The following is a 20,738-nucleotide window of genomic DNA, read 5'->3' as shown; positions in this document are numbered from 1 at the left end:
GCAGAAGGTAGCATAATTTGTCTGATTCTCTGTAATAATGGTATGGGAATAATAATGTATTTTACTTTGTAAAGTGGTTTCTTACATCAAACAACACAACAAAATGTTCAGTCACCTCCTTGTCTGATGGACAAGTGGATAAGCAGGTTCATGTCAAGCCCTGCATTTTTTTTCAAAAGTCTCATGGAATGTAGGCCTACATTGAACACAACACATTGGCTGCTACTGTAGGCTGAGTGATAGAACAGCTATTTCCATGTTAAAATGTTATGGGATGCATTTTCTCCATTGTTTTTGATGGTTGACCACCCAGCCTACATTATGATCAAATAGCCACAGTGGCCTACTTGGCCCCTGTTAAAACTGTAACTTAAAATGGGTACAGGCTCAGTGTTCACAGTAAACTTTTGCTGGAAGTTACACAGTTTTTTTACAAAGTTCAAGTTTGCGCTCAGAAGACCTGAAATTTGCTCAGCGCCAAAATAATTTTGAGTGAACATTGCACTGTGCCCACAGTGCCCACGTTCTGCTACATTGACTGGAATGTACAGATGTAGGATCTTCATTTAAGCCAGTTTGCTACAGCAGGAAAATAATTCTGAAGCAACAGGAAATTAGAATTTTTATGTGGGGTTATAATTAGTGGACCTTTTTGTAGGGGTTGATACATTTTTCGTGGTGGAAATGACAAACTATATAAGCTTTTTTTTAAAATATCAAATACACAGGAAAATGCTCAGCAACAAAATAGTGAAACAATTAAAATCCTACATCTGTACAGTCGATTAAAATATATTTTCTCTCAAATTTCTATCCTCTTCCCTCCAGGTGTTTGATGCCACCAACACAACACGGGAGAGGAGGATATCCATTGTGAGCTTTTCCAAGGAAAAAGGCTACAAGGCAGGTTCAAGGGCAGGCCAACTGACAGTCCTGTAGCTGCTACTATACATAATGAATAAACACTTTACTACCACTGCAACAGCTAAATACAAACTCAGATGGTGATATGCATAACAGTTCAATTTAAACTGGACAAAACCCCTTTGGTATAATGAACACAACTGAATTGTCCTTACAGGTATTTTTTGTGGAGTCCATTTGTGATGATCCAGACATCATTGCACAGAATATCACGGTGAGAAAGTCTATTCTCAAACCTTACCGGAGGGCTCTCTGTTTCTAAGATGCCAAACTCTGCAAGATGTTAAACTCTACACTGTGACACTGACCTTTGTCCCAGGAAGTGAAAGTGAGCAGCCCAGACTATGTGAACTGTGACAAGGATGAGGCGCAGGCAGACTTCCTGAAACGTATCGAGTGCTACAAGCAAACCTATGTGCCTTTGGACGATGAGAAAGACAGGTAGAGTTCAACAGACTGTGCCAACTAGCCTGGTCCCAGAACTGTTTGTGCTGTCTTGCCAACTCCTTTATAGTCATTGTCAAAAAAACTAATCTGGGATCAGGCTTTATGCCAACAGCTCCTCTCCCTGAATGAGAGAAATAGTAAAAACTAAACTGAAAAAAATACTTGGTTATCCAAAATCCATCTCTCGTTCTGTCTTCCTGTATTTCTCCTACATGTTATTGTGTCGGCACCTGTCTTGAATAATAATTGTCTCCCTATGTGTCTCTCTATATTTCCTATACAAAGGCATCTGTCTTACATCAAGATCTTCAACGTGGGCTCTAGGTACTTGGTGAACCTTGTGCAAGACCATATACAGAGCCGGATCGTGTACTACCTCATGAACATCCACGTCACACCGCGCTCTATCTTCCTGAGCCGCCACGGGGAGAGCGAGCTGAACCTGCTGGGTCGCATTGGGGGAGACTCAGGACTCTCTCCCAGGGGTCACAAGGTCAGTAGGCCACACAGGCATGGATCTCGGCTCCCAGAATCTAATCAGCTAACATTCCATTTTTTTTGCCTGTCACTGAGACTAATATTACATCAATCAATCAAATGTATTTATAAAGCCTTTTTTACATCAGCCGATGTCACAAAGTGCTATACAGAAACCCAGCCTAAAACCCCAAACAGCAAGCAATGCAGATGTAAATTCAGAAGCACAGTGGCTAGGAAAAACTCTCTAGAAAGGCAGGAACCTAGGAAGAAACCTAGAGAGGAACCAGGCTCTGAGGGGTGGCCAGTCCTCTTCTGGCTATGCCGAGTGGAGATTATAACAGATGTTCAAACATTTATAGATGACCAGCAGGGTCAAATAATAATAGTAATTACAGTAGTTGTAGAGGGTGCAACAGGTCAGGACCTCAAGAGTAAATGTCAGTTGGCTTTTCATAGCCGATCATTCTGAGTTAGAGACAGCAGGTGCGGTAGAGAGAGAGAGTCGAAACAGTAGGTCTGGGACAAGGTGGCACGTCCATCAAACACATAAGGGTTATTATTTTTATTTTACCTTTATTTAACTAGGCAAGTCAGTTAAGAACAAATTCTTATTTTCAATGACAGCCTAGGAACAGTGGGTTACCTGCCTTGTTCAAGGGCAGAAACACAGATTTGTACCTTGCCAGCTCAGGGATTCAAACTTGCAACCTTTCGGTTACTAGTCCAACGCTCTAACCACTAGGCTACGCTGCCGCCCCATAGCCACAGGGTTCCATAGTCACAGGCAGAACAGTTGAAACAGTTGAGCAGCAGCACCACCAGGTGAACTGGGGACAGCAAGGAGTCATCAGGCCAGGTAGTTCTGAGGCATGGTCCAATGGCTCAGGTCCTCCAAGAGAAGAGAGAGAGAGAAAGAGAGAAAGAGAGAGAGAGAGAATTAGAGGGAGCATACTGAAATTCACACAGGACACCGGATAAGACAGGAGAGATAATCCAGATATAACAGACTGACCCTAGCCCCCCAACACATAGACTATTGCAGCATAAATAATGGAGGCTGAGACAGGAGGGTTTGCAAGACAACTGTGGCCCTGTCCGACAATACCCCCAGACAGGGCCAACCAGGCAGGATATAACCCCACCCACTTTGCTAAAGCACAGCCCCCACACCACTAGAAGGATATCTTCAACTACCAACTTACTGAGACAAGGCCGAGTATAGTCCACGAAGATCTCCCCCACGACACAAACCTGAGGGGGGCGCCAACCCAGACAGGAAGATCACGTCAGTGACTCAACCCACTCAAGCAACGCACCCCTCCTAGGGACGGGATGGAAGAGCACCAGCAAGCCAGTGTAATAGGGTTGGAGGAAGAGAATCTCGGTGGAGAGAGAGGAACCGGCCAGGCAGAGACCGAAGGGTGGTTCGTCGCTCCAGTGCCTTTCCGTTCACCTTCACACCCCTGGGCCAGACTACGCTCTATCATAGAACCTACTGAAGAGATGAGTCTTCAATAAAGACTTAAAGACCAAGTCTACGTCTCTCACATGGATAGGCAGACCATTCCATAATAACGGAGCTCTCTAGGAGAAAGCCCTGCCTCCAGCTGTTCGCATAGAAATTCTAGGGACAATAAGGAGTCCTGCATCTTGTGACTGTAGCGTATGTGTAGGTACATGTACAGTGGGGAGAACAAGTATTTGATACACTGCCGATTTTGCAGGTTTTCCTACTTACAAAGCATGTAGAGGTCTGTAATTTTTATCATAGGTACACTTCAACTGTGAGAGACGGAATCTAAAACAAAAATCCAGAAAATCACATTGTATGATTTTTAAGTAATTAATTAGCATTTTATTGCATGACATAAGTATTTGATCACCTACCAACCAGTAAGAATTCCGGCTCTCACAGACCTGTTAGTTTTTCTTTAAGAAGCCCTCCTGCTCTCCACTCATTACCTGTATTAACTGCACCTGTTTGAACTCGTTACCTGTATAAAAGACACCTGTCCACACACTCAATCAAACATACTCCAACCTCTCCATGGCCAAGACCAGAGAGCTGTGTAAGGACATCAGGGATAAAATTGTAGACCTGCACAAGGCTGGGATGGGCTACAGGACAATAGGCAAGCAGCTTGGTAAGAAGGCAACAACTGTTGGCGCAATTATTAGAAAATGGAAGAAGTTCAAGATGACGGTCAATCACCCTCGGTCTGGGGCTCCATGCAAGATCTCACCTCGTGGGGCATCAATGATCATGAGGAATGTGAGGGATCAGCCCAGAACTACACGGCAGGACCTGGTCAATGACCTGAAGAGAGCTGGGACCACAGTCTCAAAGAAAACCATTAGTAACACACTACGCCATCATGGATTAAAATCCTGCAGCGCACGCAAGGTCCCCCTGCTCAAGCCAGCGCATGTCCAGGCCCGTCTGAAGTTTGCCAATGACCATCTGGATGATCCAGAGGAGGAATAGGAGAAGGTCATGTGGTCTGATGAGACAAAAATAGAGCTTTTTGGTCTAAACTCCACTCGCCGTGTTTGGAGGAAGAAGAAGGATGAGTACAACCCCAAGAACACCATCCCAACCGTGAAGCATGGAGGTGGAAACATCATTCTTTGGGGATGCCTTTCTGCAATGGGGACAGGACGACTGCACCGTATTGAGGGGAGGATGGATGGGGCCATGTATTGCGAGATCTTGGCCAACAACCTCCTTCCCTCAGTAAGAGCATTGAAGATGGGTCGTGGCTGGGTCTTCCAGCATGACAACGACCCAAAACACACAGCCAGGGCAACTAAGTAGTGGCTCCGTAAGAAGCATCTCAAGGTCCTGGAGTGGCCTAGCCAGTCTCCAGACCTGAACCCAATAGAAAATCTTTGGAGGGAGCTGAAAGTCCGTATTGCCCAGCGACAGCCCCGAAACCTGAAGGATCTGGAGAAGTTCTGTATGGAGGAGTGGGCCAAAATCCCTGCTGCAGTGTGTGCAAACCTGGTCAAGAACTACAGGAAACGTATGATCTCTGTAATTGCAAACAAAGGTTTCTGTACCAAATATTAAGTTCTGCTTTTCTGATGTATCAAATACTTATGTCATGCAATAAAATGCAAATTAATTACTTAAAAATCATACAATGTGATTTTCTGGATTTTTGTTTTAGATTCCGTCTCTCACAGTTGAAGTGTACCTATGATAAAAATTACAAACCTCTACATGCTTTGTAAGTAGGAAAACCTGCATAATCGGCAGTGTATCAAATACTTGTTCTCCCCACTGTATGTACGGCAGGACCAAATCAGAGAGATAGGTACAGTAGGAGCAAGCCCGTGCAATGTTTTGTAGGTTAGCAGTAAAAAGCCAGTGTAGAGAGGCTAGCACTGGAGTAATATGATTAAAAAAATGTGGTTCCAGTCAAGATTCTAGCAGCCGTGAATAGCACTAACTGAAGTTTATTTAGTGCTTTATGCAGGTAGACGGAAAGTAGAGCATTGCAATAGTCTAATCTAGAAGTGACAAAAGCATGGATTAATTTTTCTGCATAATTTTTGGACAGAAATTTTCTGATTTTTGCAATGTTACGAAGATGGAAAAAAAGCTGTCTTTGAAATAGTTTTGATATGTTCGTCAAAAGAGAGATCAGGGTCCAGAGTAACGCCGAGGTCCTTCACAGTTTTATTTGTGACGACTGTACAACCATCAAGATTAATTGTCAGATCCAACAGAAGATCTCTTTGTTTCTTCGGACCTAGAACTAGCATCTCTGTTTTGTCTGAGTTTAAAAGTAATACATTTGCCGCCATCCACTTCCTTATGTCTGAAACACAGGTTTCCAGGTAGGAACATTTTGAGGCTTCACCATGTTTCATCGAAATGTACAGCTGTGTGTCGTCCGCATAGCAGTGAAAGTTAACATTATGTTTCCGAATAATATATAATGAAAACAATAGAGGTCCTAAAACGGAACCTTGAGGAAAACCAAAACTTACTGTTGATTTGTCAAACCATCCACAGAGACAAACTGATATCTTTCCTGACAGATAAGATCTGAAATCGGGCCAGAACTTGTTCGTGTAGACCAATTTTGTTTTCCAATCTCTCCCAAAGAATGTGGTGATCGATGGTATCAAAAGCAGCACTAGGGTGATTCTCACGAAATCTTGGTTTCAAAGATTTCAAACATGAAATCTTTAAAAAGACTTGCATCAAAAAAATTCCTTTTTAGGCATAAATAACAAGGTCTGTGTTTGTGTTTGTGAGCATTAATTTAAAAACCTTTACTGACAATTTAACACCTTTATGAACATATTTTCACCGCAATGGTCTGAAAACATCAAGAAAAAGCTAATACATTAAAACATTTAAAAAAAAAGATTATTAACAGTCTTGCACAGTTACTTGAAACTCTGAAATAATATAGATTTTTTAATTAACATTTTTATTTGATTTTGACTGATTTCTCTCATTACCGCAACACCTTCCGCAATCTACAACCTAATATTTTTGATATTTTTGATAATAATTACAATTTAACATTAACACTGGAGTGATAGATGTGCAGATGATGATGTGGAGATACTGGGGTGCAAAAGAGCAAAAATAAATAACAATATGGGGATGAGGGTAGTTGGGTGGGCTATTTACAGATGGGATTCAAGTTCAATCAATTTCATTTTGCAGTGCTTCAAAAGTACATAACCCACATACAGTGCCTTGCAAAAGTTTTCACCCCTTTTTCCTATTTTGTTGCATTACGACCTGTAGTTTAAATTGATTTCTATTTGGATTTCATGTAATGGAATGGACAAAATAGTCCAAATTGGTGAAGTGAAATGAAAAAGTGGTGCGTGCATATATATTCACCCCTTTTGCTATGATGCCCCTAAATAAGATCTGGTGCAACCAATTACCTTCATAAGTCAATACAGGGGGTGCTGTTTCCACTTTGGAAAATATCGTCTCCAAATTAAACTGCCTCATACTCAATTCTTGCTCGTACAATATGCATATTATTATTACTATTGGATAGAAAACAATCTCTAGTTTCTAAAACCGTTTGAATTATGTCTGTGGGTGAACCAGAACTCTTTCTACAGCGAAACTCATGACAGGACATGCGAAGCTCTGAAAAATAGTCTCTGATCTCGGATCAGTTTTAAGCTCTGTGTATGCCCTATGGATCGAAATGAACTGCACCCGCCTTCCCCTGGATGTCAGTAACCAATGAGAAGTGGAATGGTGTCTCTAGGTGGTTCTCAGAGTTTATAAAAGGGAATGGAGTGAGATGACCCATCTTTTTGACGCTCGCCAGGACGCAAGGGAGGACATCAGAATCGCATGCTCAAAAGCTCTCGTTATTGATCACCGATCTATCCGTTTAATTCGATATAGGTGTTAGAAACATCATAACGAAGTTATTTGAAACCGATTTATATCAGTTTATGCGAGTATATTGCTATTTTTCTGAATTTCCTTAGTATTGCGTTTGACGATTTGGGCATGTGTGTGCCGTGTAGCTATCGTTAGCTGCTAGTTCTGAAGTTGAGGAGGTCGTTTTACAACAAAGCAACGATACTTTTGGACAAAGGACACATTGCCCAAGATACTGATGGAAGCTCGTCCAAAAGTAAGAGTTATTTATGATTTTATTCCGTATTTATGTGGAAAAATGTAAACGCAGTTGTCCGCCATTTTTTGCGGCACTAGTCTGGCTGTAACTCACAATGTATGTCTTGTAACGTTAATTTTAAAAATCTAAATCAGCGGTTGCATTAATAACCAATGCATCTTTCATTAGCTGTCCAACCTGTATTTTTTTAGTCAATCTAATCGATAAATAATCGTAATCATAGGTGCCTTTCCAAGATGGCGCCGGCCCGAATGAATGCCATGTTTTGACAGATTACATTGCATAACCAAGATTTGTGATGCTAAATATGCACATTTTCGAACAAACTCTATATGCATTGTGTAATATGATGTTACAGGACTGTCATCTGAAGAATTCTGAGAAGGTTAGTGAAAAAATTAATATATTTTGGTGGCGATAACGTTATCGCCCCCTTTGCCTTGATTTAATGCTGGTGTGATGTTAGCTCATGTGGTATGCTAATATAACGATATATTGTGTTTTCGCTGTAAAACACTTAGAAAATCTGAAATATTGTCTGGATTCACAAGATCTGTGTCTTTCGATTGCTGTAGGCTGTGTATTTTTCAGAAATGTTTTAGGATGAGTATTTTGGTAATTGACGTCGGTCTCTGTAATTATTCCGGCTGCTTCCAACGCTATTTCAGATTGCAGCTGCAATGTACAACTGTGATTTATACCTGAAAAATGCACATTTTTCTAAAAAAACATATCCTATACCATAAATATGTTATCAGACTGTCATCTTATGAAGTTGTTTCTTGGTTAGTGGCTATATATATCTTTATTTAGTCGAATTAGTGATAGCTACTGATGCAGGAAAAAAATGGTGGAGTAAAAAAAGTTGTGTCTTTTGCTAACGTGGTTAGCTAATAGATTTACATATTGTGTCTTCCCTGTAAAACATTTTAAAAATCAGAAATGATGGCTGGATTCACAAGATCTGTATCTTTCATCTGGTGTCTTGGACTTGTGATTTAATGATATTTAGATGCTTGTATTTACTTGTGACGCTATGCTAGGCTATGCTAGTCAGCTTTTTTACTGTGGGGGGTGCTCCCGGATCCGGGTTTGGTAGCAAGTAGAAGTTAAATTGATTTCTATTTGGATTTCATGTAATGGAATGGACAAAATAGTCCAAATTGGTGAAGTGAAATGAAAAAGTGGTGCGTGCATATATATTCACCCCTTTTGCTATGATGCCCCTAAATAAGATCTGGTGCAACCAATTACCTTCATAAGTCACATAATTAGTTAAATAAAGTCCACCTGTGTGCAATCTAAGTGTCACATGATATGTCACATGATCTCAGTATATATACACCTGTTCTGAAAGGCCCCAGAGTCTGCAACACCACTAAGCAAGGGGCACCGCCAAGCAAGCGGCACTATGAAGACCAAGGAGCTCTCCAAACAGGTCAGGGACAAAGTTGTGGAGATTACAGACCAGGGCTGGGTTATAAAAAAATATACGAAACTTTGAACATCCCATGGAGCACCATTAAATCCATTATTAAAAAATGGAAAGAATATGGCACCACAACAAACCTGCCAAGAGAGGGCCGCCCACCAAAACTCACGGACCAGGCAAGGAGGGCATTAATCAGAGAGGCAACAAAAAGACCAGAGATAACCATGAAGAGCTGCAAAGCTCCACAGCGGAGATTGGAGTATCTGTCCATAGGACCACTTTAAGCCGTACACTCCACAGAGCTGGGCTTTACTGGAAGAGTGGCCAGAATAAAGTAATTGCTTGCACATTTGGTGTTCGCCAAAAGGCATGTGGGAGACTCCCCAAACATATGGAAGAAGGTACTTTGGTTAGATGAGACAAAAATTTTGCTTTTTGGCCATCAAGGAAAACGCTATGTCTGGCGCAAACCTAACACCTCTCATCACCCCGAGAACAACATCCCCACAGTGAAGCATGGTGGTGGCAGCATCATGCTGTGGGTATGTTTTTCATCGACAGGGACTGGGAAACTGGTCAGAATTTAAGGAATGATGGATGGCCCTAAATACAGGGAAATTCTTGAGGGAAACCTGTTTCAGTCTTCAAGAGATTTGAGACTGGGACGGAGGTTCACCTTCCAGCAGGACAATGACCCTAAGCATACTGCTAAAGCAACACTTGAGTGGTTTAAGGGGAAATATTTAAATGTCTTGGAATGGCCTAGTGACAGCTCAGACCTCAATCCAATTGAGAATCTGTGGTATGACTTAAAGATTGCTGTACACCAGCAGAACCCATCCAACTTGAAGGAGCTGGAGAAGTTTTGCCTTGAAGAATGGGCAAAAATCCCAGTGGCTAGATGTGCCAAGCTTATAGAGACATACCCCAAGAGACTTGCAGCTGTAATTGCTGCAGAAGGTGGCTCTACAAAGTATTGACTTTGGGGGAGTGGATAGTTATGCACGCTCAAGTTTTCTGTTTGTTTCACAATAAAAAATATTTAGCATCTTCAAAGTGGTAGGCATGTTATGTAAATCAAATGATACAAACCCCCCCAAAATCTATTTTAATTCCAGGTTGTAAGGCAACAAAATAGGAAAAATGCCAAGGGGTTGAATACTTTCGCAAGCCACTGTAGGCTAAAAACAGAGAATACATAAAAACAACACATACAAAAACATTAGAACAATACATCATCGTCAATACACACACTGGCCTGTATAGTGTCTATGTTTCTATGACCCCAAGCTGGTGCAGCTTCTTTATCTTTAAGCCAAAGTTTTCATGCGTTTTGCAAGCACATGTTCTCTGTCTGTGACTCTTCGCTGGCAAATCCAAAATGGCTTAAGTTTAAATAATTAAGGCTTGGAGAGGTTGTGCCTCATCAGACAAATCTTCAATGAAGATAGTGACCGTTAAGGCTCTCTTACGGAATATCTGGACCTTTTTCCGAATTTCTCGAGATTTCCCATTTATTACAATGGAGACTTAATCTTGATGAAGGAAGCGGCTAACAAGTTTGCGCATTAGTCTTCTCTGGCTGTTATTGGGTAATGTTCTCTGATGACCTCTCTTTGTAGATTTCTTCTGGACCTATCTGCCTTCCATGTTGACAATTACCTGCTTCCTCTTGGCCCTCATCTCAAGTCTTTTCAGTCTTTTCTTTAGGTTGCCCATCCTTTGGTCCTCTCCAGCAGCTTCTCTGCTGTGTAACGCAACTTCGACCTCAATTTTAATAGTGTTTTTTTTCTTCTGTTCCTCTTTTTGGGTGATTCCTTTGGGGTAGATGTCTTCATTGGTCCTGGTGTCTGTAGAGATGTCTCTCTTCTTTTAGGAGTTGAGTTGATGGCAGGGACATTTACCTGCTGAGGTGAGAATGGCTGTTCTCTTGAGGAGGATGTGTCTTCTTGAAGATTTTGAATAACTTCTTAATTTTGCTTTTTGAACATGTTGAAGTGTATCATCTTCCTGGCTTGATGGTGTTATGTCCAATACAGCTTTTAGCTGTTTCTTTCGTCTGTAATACCTTTTTGAGTTTTCCCGCCACTCTTTTCTTCTTTTCATGTTGCTTCTTTGTCAGATCTTGAGTTTTCTTGATTTTACAATTTTGATTTTGATTTTGATATCTGGAACTGGAAAGGAAGATGAAATGAAATGAGCATGTCTCAAAACATGGGAAAAATTTTACTGTTATGGACACGTCATCCTATAGTAGAGACTGAATGGCTTGCAGTGTGTGTGTGTGTGTGTGTGTGTGTGTGTGTGTGTGTGTGTGTGTGTGTGTGTGTGTGTGTGTGTGTGTGTGTGTGTGTGTGTGTGTGTGTGTGTGTGTGTGTGTGTGTGTGTGTGTGTGTGTGTGTGTGTGTGTGTGTGTGTGCATCCTACAGTAGGGACTGAATGGCTTACAGACTGTCTGTGTGTACACATCCTATAGTAGGAACTGAATCGCTTACAGACTTTGTGTGGACATTCTATAGTACAAACTAAATGGCTTACTGGATATGTGTGTGTGTGTGTGTGTCTGTGTGTGTGTGTGGTGGACGTGTGCTTGCGCATGTGTAGACTTCCTAACACTGTAGGGTATTGACTTCCTATAGAGACTGTACAAGGGCATAGGCTTCCTATAGACTATATATATATGCTAATTACTCTTGCTGTAACCTCTCCAACCCCTAACCTCTCTCTCCTTCCTTCTGTACTCTTCCAGCAGTTCTGGGTTGGTGTAAACTTTTTCTCTGAATTTTGTCAGCCTAGCCTTCGCTAAAGATGTAATTTTGTCCCTTGCTGACTGTCTGCAATTAAACAGGACATAAGGCAAAATATCAACAGTCAGTAAATAATATTTAAATTAATAGTTAATTATATATATTTAAAAATATAGTCTGTATGTGTCACGGCCGTCAAAGGAAGTGGACCAAGGTGCAGCGTGGTGAGCATACATTCTCCTTTCTTTGAAGAAATGTCGCCAACAAAAAACAATAAACAATACAAAACGACCGTGAAGCTTAAGGGCTATAGTGCCACTAACAAAAGTCAACTACCCACACTGAAAGGAGGAAAAAAGGGCTACCTAAGTATGGTTCCCAATCAGAGACAACAATAGACAGCTGTCCCTGATTGAGAACCATACCCGGCCAAAACATAGAAATAAACACAACACAGAATGCCCACCCCAAATCACACCCTGACCAAACCAAATAGAGACGTAAAAAGGCTCTCTATGGTCAGGGCGTGACAGTATGATTAAATTCTCATTACCGAAACAGAAGTTCTCTCTACCGCAACTGGCCTTAAACTGCAGCGGTAAGTGAGAATGGTGTTGAGGAGGATGAGGAACCTTGGCATATTTTGCTAACAATGGAGAAGACATGATGACTAAGCAAATTTGTACTCAATGTACATAATTAGACATTAATGAAGTATATTTTAATCGAAAATTTGAAATCTAACGTTTTTCTAAATGTGGAAACCTACTTGTATCAGTAATGATAATCAATTCTGTCTTGTACGCAGTCTGACAAGAGAATGTTTAACTTTTAACTGGAGAAATATAAAGAGATCTTCTTACCTCGTAGCCATATTAAAGGTACTGGCAGATGTGTTGCTTCATTCAAAGTCAAACTTTGTTTAAAATTCTCTGTGTGTGTAAACAGTCCTTCAAAAATGTTGCGGAGGATGAGAAAATCAGTCCTATTATTATTATACATGAATATTCAGTTAATATTTTTTATGTCATTTGAAAACATCTGGTAGAACATCCATTTATTTTTTTCAGAATATTTTCATTTTACTCTGTTCAAATTAAAACATGACATACATTCTGGACGCTGGACGCGTTGCGGTAATGAGTATTTCAGCAGAAAATGCAATAAAATACAAAAATAATTAATTCCTACGTTGAAATTACTGTTTGTGCAAGAGAACACTTTCTTTATTATAATATTTTGGTATATTACTAAATTACATGTTTTATATTTAAAATCATTACTGCCGTGGTATTTCAATGGTTTCATGAGAATAATAAGGTCTAGGAGCACGAGGACAGATGCAGAGCCTTGGTCTGACGCCATTAAAAGGTAATTTACCATCTCCATGAGTGCAGTCTCAGTGCTATGATGGGGTCTAAAGCCAGATTGAAGTGTTTCGTAACATTGTTTGTCTTCAGGAAGGCAGTGAGTTGCTGTGCAACAGCTTTTTCTAAAAAAATTGAGAGGAATGTGAGATTCGATATCGGCCAATAGTTTTTCAATATTTTCTAGGTCAAGGTTTGGCTTTTTCAAGAGAGGCGTTATTACTGCCACTTTTAGTGAGTTTGGTACACATTTGGGAGATAGGGAGCCGTTTATTATGTTCAACATAGGAGGGCCAAGCACAGGAAGCAGCTCTTTCAGTAGTTTGGTTGGAATAAGGTCCAGTATGCAGCTTGAAGGTTTAGAGGCCATTACAATTTTCATGAATGTGTCAAGAGATATAGGATTAAAAAACTTGAGTGTCTCCCTTGATCCTAGGTCCTGGCAGTGTTGTGCAGACTCAGGACAACTGAGCTTTGGAGAAATATGCAGATTCAAAGAGGAGTCCTTAATTTGCTTTTTAATGATCATGATCTTTTTGTAAAAGAAGTTCATGAATTCATCACTTCTGAAGTGAAAGCCATCCTCTCTTTTTAATTTTTTTTATTTCACCTTTATTTAATCAGGTAGGCAAGTTGAGAACAAGTTCTCATTTACAATTGCGACCTGGCAACCTCTCTTGGGGAATGCTGCTTTTTAGTTAGTTTTACGACAGTATAAAAAATACATTTTGGATTGTTCTTATTCTCCTCAATTAAGTTGAAAAAATAGGACGATCGAGCAGCAGTGAGGGCTCTTCGATACTGCATGGTGCTGTCTTTCCAAGCAAGTCGGAAGACTTCCAGTTTAGTGTAGCGCCATTTCCATTCCAATTTTCTGGAAGCTTGCTTCAGGGCTCGGGTATTTTCTGTATTCCAGGGAACTAGTTTCTTATGACAAATGTTTTTAGGGGTGTGACTGCATCTTGGCTTTTACGCAATGTTAAATTTAGTTCCTCCGTTAGGTGGTTAACCAATTATTTTGTACTCTGATGTCCTTGGGTAGGTGGAGGGAGTCTGGAAGGGCATCTAGGAATCTTTGTGTTGTCCGAGAATTTATAGCACGGCTTTTGAGGATCCTTGGTTGGAGACATGTTGGACAAAACCCACTGAGTCAATGATGGCTCCGCAAGCCTTTTGGAGTGGGTCTGTGGACTTTTCCATGTGAATATTAAAGTCACCAAAAATTGGAATATTATTTGCCATGACTACACGGTCCGATAGGAATTCAGGGAACTCAGTGAGGAACGCTGTATAAGGGCCAGGAAGACTGTAAACAGTAGCTATAAAAAGTTATTGAGTAGGCTGCATAGATTTCTTGACTAGAAGCTCAAAAGACAAAAACGCAGTCATTTTCTTTTTTGTAAATTTAAATTTGCTATCATAAATGTTAGCAACACCTCCGCCTTTGCGAGATGCGCAAGGGATATACTCACTAGTGTAACCAGGAGAGGCCTCATTTAACACAGTAAATTCATCAGGCGTCAGCCATGTTTCAGTCAGGCCAATCACATCAAGATTATAATCAGTGATTAGTTCATTGACTATAACTGCCTTGGAAGTGAGGGATCTAACATTAAGTAGCCCTATTTGAGATGTGAAATATCACAATCTCTTTCAATAATGACAGGAATGGAGGACGTCTCTATTCCAGTGAGATTGCTAAGGCAAACACCGCCATGTTTAGTTTTGCCCAAACTAGATCGAGGCACAGACACGGTCTCAATGGGCATAGCTGAACTGACTACACTGACTGTGCTAGTAGCAGACTCCAAGCTGGCAGGCTGGCTAACAGCCTGCTGCCTGGCCTGCACCTTGTCTCATTGTGGAGCGAGAGGAGTTAGAGCCCTGTCTATGTTCATAGATGAGATGACAGCACCCCTCCAGCTAGGATGGAGTCCGTCACTCCTCAGCAAGCCAGGCTTGGTCCTGTTTGTGGGTGAGTCCCAGAAAGAGGGCCAATTATCTACAATTCTATCTTTTGGGAGGGGCAGGAAACAGTTTTCAACCAGCGATTGATTTGTGAGACTCTGCTGTAGAGCTCATCACTCCCCCTAACTGGGAGGGGGGCGAGAGACAATTACTCGATGCCGACACATCTTTCTAGCTGATTTACACGCTGAAGCTATGTTGCACTTGGTGACCTCTGACTGTTTCATCCTTACATCGTTGGTGCAGACATGGATAACCATATCCCTATACTCTCTACACTCGCCAGTCTTAGCCTTAGCCAGCACCATCTTCAGATTAGCCTTAACATCGGTAGCCCTGCCCCCTGGTAAACAGTGTATGATCGCTGGAGGATTATTTTTAAGTCTAATACTGCGGGTAATGGAGTCGACAATGACTAGGGTTTTCAATTTGTCAGAGCTAATGGTGGGAGGATTCGGCGTCTCAGACTCCGTAACTGGTGGAGGAGAGACCAGAGAAGGATCGGCCTCTGACTCCGACTCGTTGCTTAATGGGGAGAGCCGGTTGAAAGTTTCTGTCGGCTGAATGAGCGACACCGGTTGAGCATTCCTACAGCATTTCCTTCCAGAATCCATGAGAAAATTGTCCGGCTGTGGGGACTGTGCGAGGGGATTTATACTACTATCTGTACTTATTCCTACTCTTAAATGACCCTTGCCTAACGATTGCATCTGAAGCTGGTCTTGCAGCACGGCTATCCTCGCTATAAGGCGATCGTTCTCCTGTATATTATGAGTACAGTGACTGCAATTAGAAGGCATAATGTTAATGTTACTACTTAGCTTCGGCTGGTGGAGGTCCTGTAGAACCATGTCCAGATAAAGCGTCCGGGGGGGAAAAGTTGAATGAAAAAAGTAGAGCGAGGGAAAAAATGAAAACATAATTGTTTTAAACCAGATATAATGCTATTGTCCGACCCAATGACGTAATGTATTGGGCCCTCCAATATGTAGAAAAGAAAAAAACATAAAGCATAAAGTATATGTGTCTCGGGGGTTGGGTTGAAAGCAGAAATATAAAATGTCATTCTCCGCAAAGAAAGTGGACAATAAAGCATTCTTCTATAGTAAATTATTGAGTAAAAAATCACCCCCACCCACTCCCTGTGAACATGGTCTGTCCCTGTAGTATGCCACTGCTCTGGGGGGCTTCATCAAGGGCCAGCATATAAAGGATCTGAAGGTGTGGACCAGCCATATGAAGAGGACCATCCAGACTGCAGAGCATCTGGGGATTCCATACGAACAGTGGAAGGCTCTCAATGAGATTGATGCAGTAAGTCACTGTTTACTGCTGAGTTTAAACGAGATGTATACAGTAAGTCACTATTTACTACTGAGTTTAAATGAGATGCATTTAACCACTGTTTACTGTTGAGTTTAAGCATACATTTTATGTGAGTGTGTAAAGCATGTATACAGTTTGCAGTGAATGCGTGACCAACTGGGGTAAGTAGCCTACTGAGCTAAAGTCAATGCATTGCCCTGAAGAGCTAATGCAAATCTTTCGGTCTCGGGATAGGTTACTCATCACTGTACATGCCCGTACCACTCATTGACATCTTCCCTGCACCGCCATTTCCTCCTCAGGGTGTGTGTGAGGAGTTGACATATGAAGATATCCAGGAGAACCACCCAGAAGAGTTTGCACTGAGAGACCAGGACAAGTACCGGTACCGTTACCCCAAGGGTGAGGTAGGACCTGTCTTAATTCACCACACACTGCTTACGAAATACACACAAAATATACATACACTGTACATTACTCAGACAAACTGTGGAGATCTTAGTACAACACCTAGCGATCATAGTACAACACCTAGTCATCTTAGTAGAACACCTAGTCATCTTAGTAGAATACCTAGTCCTCTTAGTAGAACACCTAGTCATCTTAGTAGAACACCTAGTCCTCTTAGTAGAACACCTAGTCCTCTTAGTAGAACACCTAGTCCTCTTAGTAGAACACCTAGTCATCTTAGAAGAACACCTAGTCATCTTAGTACAACACCTAGTCATCTTAGTAGAACACCTAGTCATCTTAGTAGAACACCTGGTCCTCTTAGTACAACACCTAGTCATCTTAGTACAACACCTAGTCATCTTAGTACAACACCTAGTCATCTTAGTAGAACACCTAGTCCTCTTAGTAGAACACCTAGTCCTCTTAGTAGAACACCTAGTCATCTTAGTACAACACCTAGTCATCTTAGTACAACACCTAGTCATTTTAGTAGAACACCTAGTCCTCTTAGTAGAACACCTAGTCATCTTAGTAGAACACCTAGTCCTCTTAGAAGAACACCTAGTCATCTTAGTACAACACCTAGTCCTCTTAGTAGAACACCTAGTCATCTTAGTAGAACACCTAGTCCTCTTAGTAGAACACCTAGTCCTCTTAGTAAAACACCTAGTCATCTTAGTAGAACACCTAGTCCTCTTAGAAGAACACCTAGTCATCTTAGTACAACACCTAGTCATCTTAGTACAACACCTAGTCATCTTAGTAGAACACCTAGTCATCTTAGTAGAACACATAGTCCTCTTAGTAGAACACCTAGTCCTCTTAGTAGAACACCTAGTCATCTTAGTAGAACACCTAGTCATCTTAGTACAACACCTAGTCATCTTAGTAGAACACCTAGTCCTCTTAGTAGAACACCTAGTCATCTTAGTACAACACCTAGTCATCTTAGTACAACACCTAGTCATTTTAGTAGAACACCTAGTCCTCTTAGTAGAACACTTAGTCATCTTAGTAGAACACCTAGTCCTCTTAGTACAACACCTAGTCATCTTAGTACAACACCTAGTTCTCTTAGAAGAACACCTAGTCATCTTAGTACAACACCTAGTTCTCTTAGTACAACACCTAGTCATCTTAGTAGAACACCTAGTCATCTTAGTAGAACACATAGTCCTCTTAGTACAGCACCTAGTCATCTTAGTACAATACCTAGTCATCTTAGTACAACACCTAGTTCTCTTAGTAGAACACCTAGTCATCTTAGTAGAACACCTAGTCATCTTAGTACAACACCTAGTCATCTTAGTAGAACACCTAGTCATCTTAGTAGAACACATAGTCCTCTTAGTAGAACACCTAGTCCTCTTAGTAGAACACCTAGTCCTCTTAGTATAACACCTAGTCATCTTAGTACAAAACCTAGTCATCTTAGTAGAACACCTAGTCATCTTAGTAGAACACCTAGTCATCTTAGTAGAACACCTAGTCCTCTTAGTACAACACCTAGTCATCTTAGTAGAACACCTAGTCATCTTAGTAGAACACCTAGTCATCTTAGTAGAACACCTAGTCCTCTTAGTACAAAACCTAGTCATCTTAGTAGAACACCTAGTCCTCTTAGTACAAAACCTAGTCATCTTAGTACAACACCTAGTCATCTTAGTAGAACACCTAGTCCTCTTAGTACAACACCTAGTCATCTTAGTACAGCACCTAGTCATCTTAGTACAACACCTAGTCATCTTAGTAGAAAACCTGGTCCTCTTAGTAGAACACCAAGTCATCTTAGTACAACACCTAGTCATCTTAGTAGAACACCTAGTCCTCTTAGTACAACACCTAGTAATCTTAGTACAGCACCTAGTCATCTTAGTACAACACCTAGTCATCTTAGTAGAAAACCTGGTCCTCTTAGTAGAACACCAAGTCATCTTAGTACAACACCTAGTCCTCTTAGTAGAACACCTAGTCATCTTAGTACAGCACCTAGTCCTCTTAGTACAACACCAAGTCATCTTAGTAGAACACCTAGTCCTCTTAGTAGAACACCTAGTCCTCTTAGTACAACACCTAGTCATCTTAGTACAGCACCTAGTCCTCTTAGTACAACACCTAGTCATCTTAGTACAACACCTAGTTCTCTTAGTACAACACCTAGTCATCTTAGTACAACACCTAGTCATCTTAGTACATCTTAGCTACCCTAGTAGAGGTGGATTTGAGTGACTGGGAAAGATAATTAAGTATGATCTTCTTTATTGTCACATACACCGGATAGGTGTAGTGAAATGTGTGGGTCAGCCATAGTAGTACGGCGCCCCTGGAACAGATTAGGGTGAAGTGCCTTGCTCAAGGGCACATACAACAGATTTTTGACCTTGTCGGCTCAAGAATTAAAATGTTTCCAGCTGGAACCAAGCCGAGCTGGTAAGGAAAGAAAATAGACAGCATGGTGTGGTTCAGGTTGGTGCAATAGTATGAAGAAGGTACATTTCCTGGTGCAATAGAATGAAAAAGGTACATTTCCTGGAGCGATTCATTTTCCTCTATCTAACACAGTCGTATGAAGACCTGGTCCACCGTCTGGAGCCAGTGATCATGGAGCTGGAGAGACAGGAGAATGTGCTGGTCGTGTGTCACCAAGCCGTCATGCGTTGTCTGCTGGCCTACTTACTAGACAAAACCGCAGGTACTTTAAAGTCCAAAAGACATGGATTCATTTGGCATTGTCTTGTGGTAATGAAGTTGGTCATGTCTAAGACTATCTCATCACTCAGAACCAAATCTCGCATGCGCACTGGACTAGAGACTAGGTCTAAGACATGTTCAACTTTTTTTTCCACAGATGAGTTACCATACCTAAAATGTCCTCTTCATACTGTGCTCAAACTTACACCGGTGGCCTATGGTAAGTTGTTGTCCAATTGGACTTTAACAAATTCACATGCTGTAATTTTATCCAACAATTTCACTCATATCTCTTTCTCCTGGTACAGGGTGTAGAGTGGAGCACATTTGCCTAAACATTGAGGCAGTCAACACGCACAGAGAGAGACCTGGGGTAAGCTTTACAAAACATATCCATTTATTCTAAGCATAATAGGAAAATGTCATAAGAGATTACACAAATCTAACGGTGTGACTCCATTTGTGTTGTTGTTGTAGAATGTGGACGTAACCAGAAACCCAGAAGAGGCGCTGAAGACTATTCCTGACCACTTTTGAATATGATTTAGAGGATATGGACTCTAGGACCGTACTGAACCAGCAATATTATATTTTCAAGTTTTAACTTTATTGCTCGATCAATTATGTCTTTGTACCTTTTCCCAATTGAACTTGTCAAAATCAGCAAATGTCAAAAGGGAAAAAGATAGGGAAGAAGACTAGATGAATAGAAGATCAAAAATGACAAACCCCACTGCCTACGGAAACAGTGAGGGGGAAATGGACTTTCTGCCTCCAACATGGGACGGCTAAAGCCCAGTACTGTATGAGTGTTGTTGACTGACCTATAACATCCAATAAATGTGCATCAGTCTGCTCTGTCTGACCCTGGAGTCTCATGGTGAAGTGCAGTCGGACAGGCTGTGTCAGAGGTGGTTTGGCATGGTATTGTCACTAGAGTGTGAAAGTGGCCAAACAATTCTGACATTAGGCTACAGGATGACGAAAGTAAAATGTCCTCCATTCTAGTGAACTGGTAGATTAATAAACACATCTTCTGTTTGTAGTCATTCTGTGTTTCTTGATGATACATGTCTGACTAAGTGTCAACATCATGAACAGTTCCCAAACAAACAAAGTGTTTTCATTTTAGCAGACTCTCTGGTCTTATAGTAGTGAGTGAGTACATTTTAGATTTTTTTTCCCATACTGGTCCCACATGGGCATTGAACCCACAACCCTGGCATTGCAAGCACCATGATCTACCAACCGAGCCACACAGGACCTG

The 20,738-nt window shown here is 41.3% G+C and overlaps 1 protein-coding gene across 3 annotated transcripts in view; it reads left to right on the top strand.

Annotated features, from left to right (window-relative positions):
• Positions 1-20,512, top strand: part of LOC139557666 (6-phosphofructo-2-kinase/fructose-2,6-bisphosphatase-like) — a 37,457-nt gene extending 16,945 nt beyond the window's left edge. For all 3 annotated transcript variants that reach the window (XM_071372751.1, XM_071372752.1, XM_071372750.1), the window contains exons 5-14: positions 829-903; positions 1,082-1,138; positions 1,244-1,365; positions 1,657-1,864; positions 16,169-16,315; positions 16,630-16,734; positions 19,343-19,472; positions 19,629-19,691; positions 19,780-19,844; positions 19,949-20,512. In XM_071372751.1, the coding sequence (XP_071228852.1) occupies positions 829-903; positions 1,082-1,138; positions 1,244-1,365; positions 1,657-1,864; positions 16,169-16,315; positions 16,630-16,734; positions 19,343-19,472; positions 19,629-19,691; positions 19,780-19,844; positions 19,949-20,008 (1,032 nt within the window). In that variant the 3' untranslated portion in view covers positions 20,009-20,512. The remainder of the gene's footprint in view (positions 1-828; positions 904-1,081; positions 1,139-1,243; positions 1,366-1,656; positions 1,865-16,168; positions 16,316-16,629; positions 16,735-19,342; positions 19,473-19,628; positions 19,692-19,779; positions 19,845-19,948) is intronic.
• The last annotated feature ends 226 nt before the right edge of the window (positions 20,513-20,738 follow it).

The sequence above is a fragment of the Salvelinus alpinus genome, chromosome 28, assembly GCF_045679555.1.
Source record: "Salvelinus alpinus chromosome 28, SLU_Salpinus.1, whole genome shotgun sequence".
NCBI lineage: Eukaryota > Metazoa > Chordata > Actinopteri > Salmoniformes > Salmonidae > Salvelinus > Salvelinus alpinus.
This window is presented reverse-complemented; position numbering and strand designations above follow the sequence as displayed.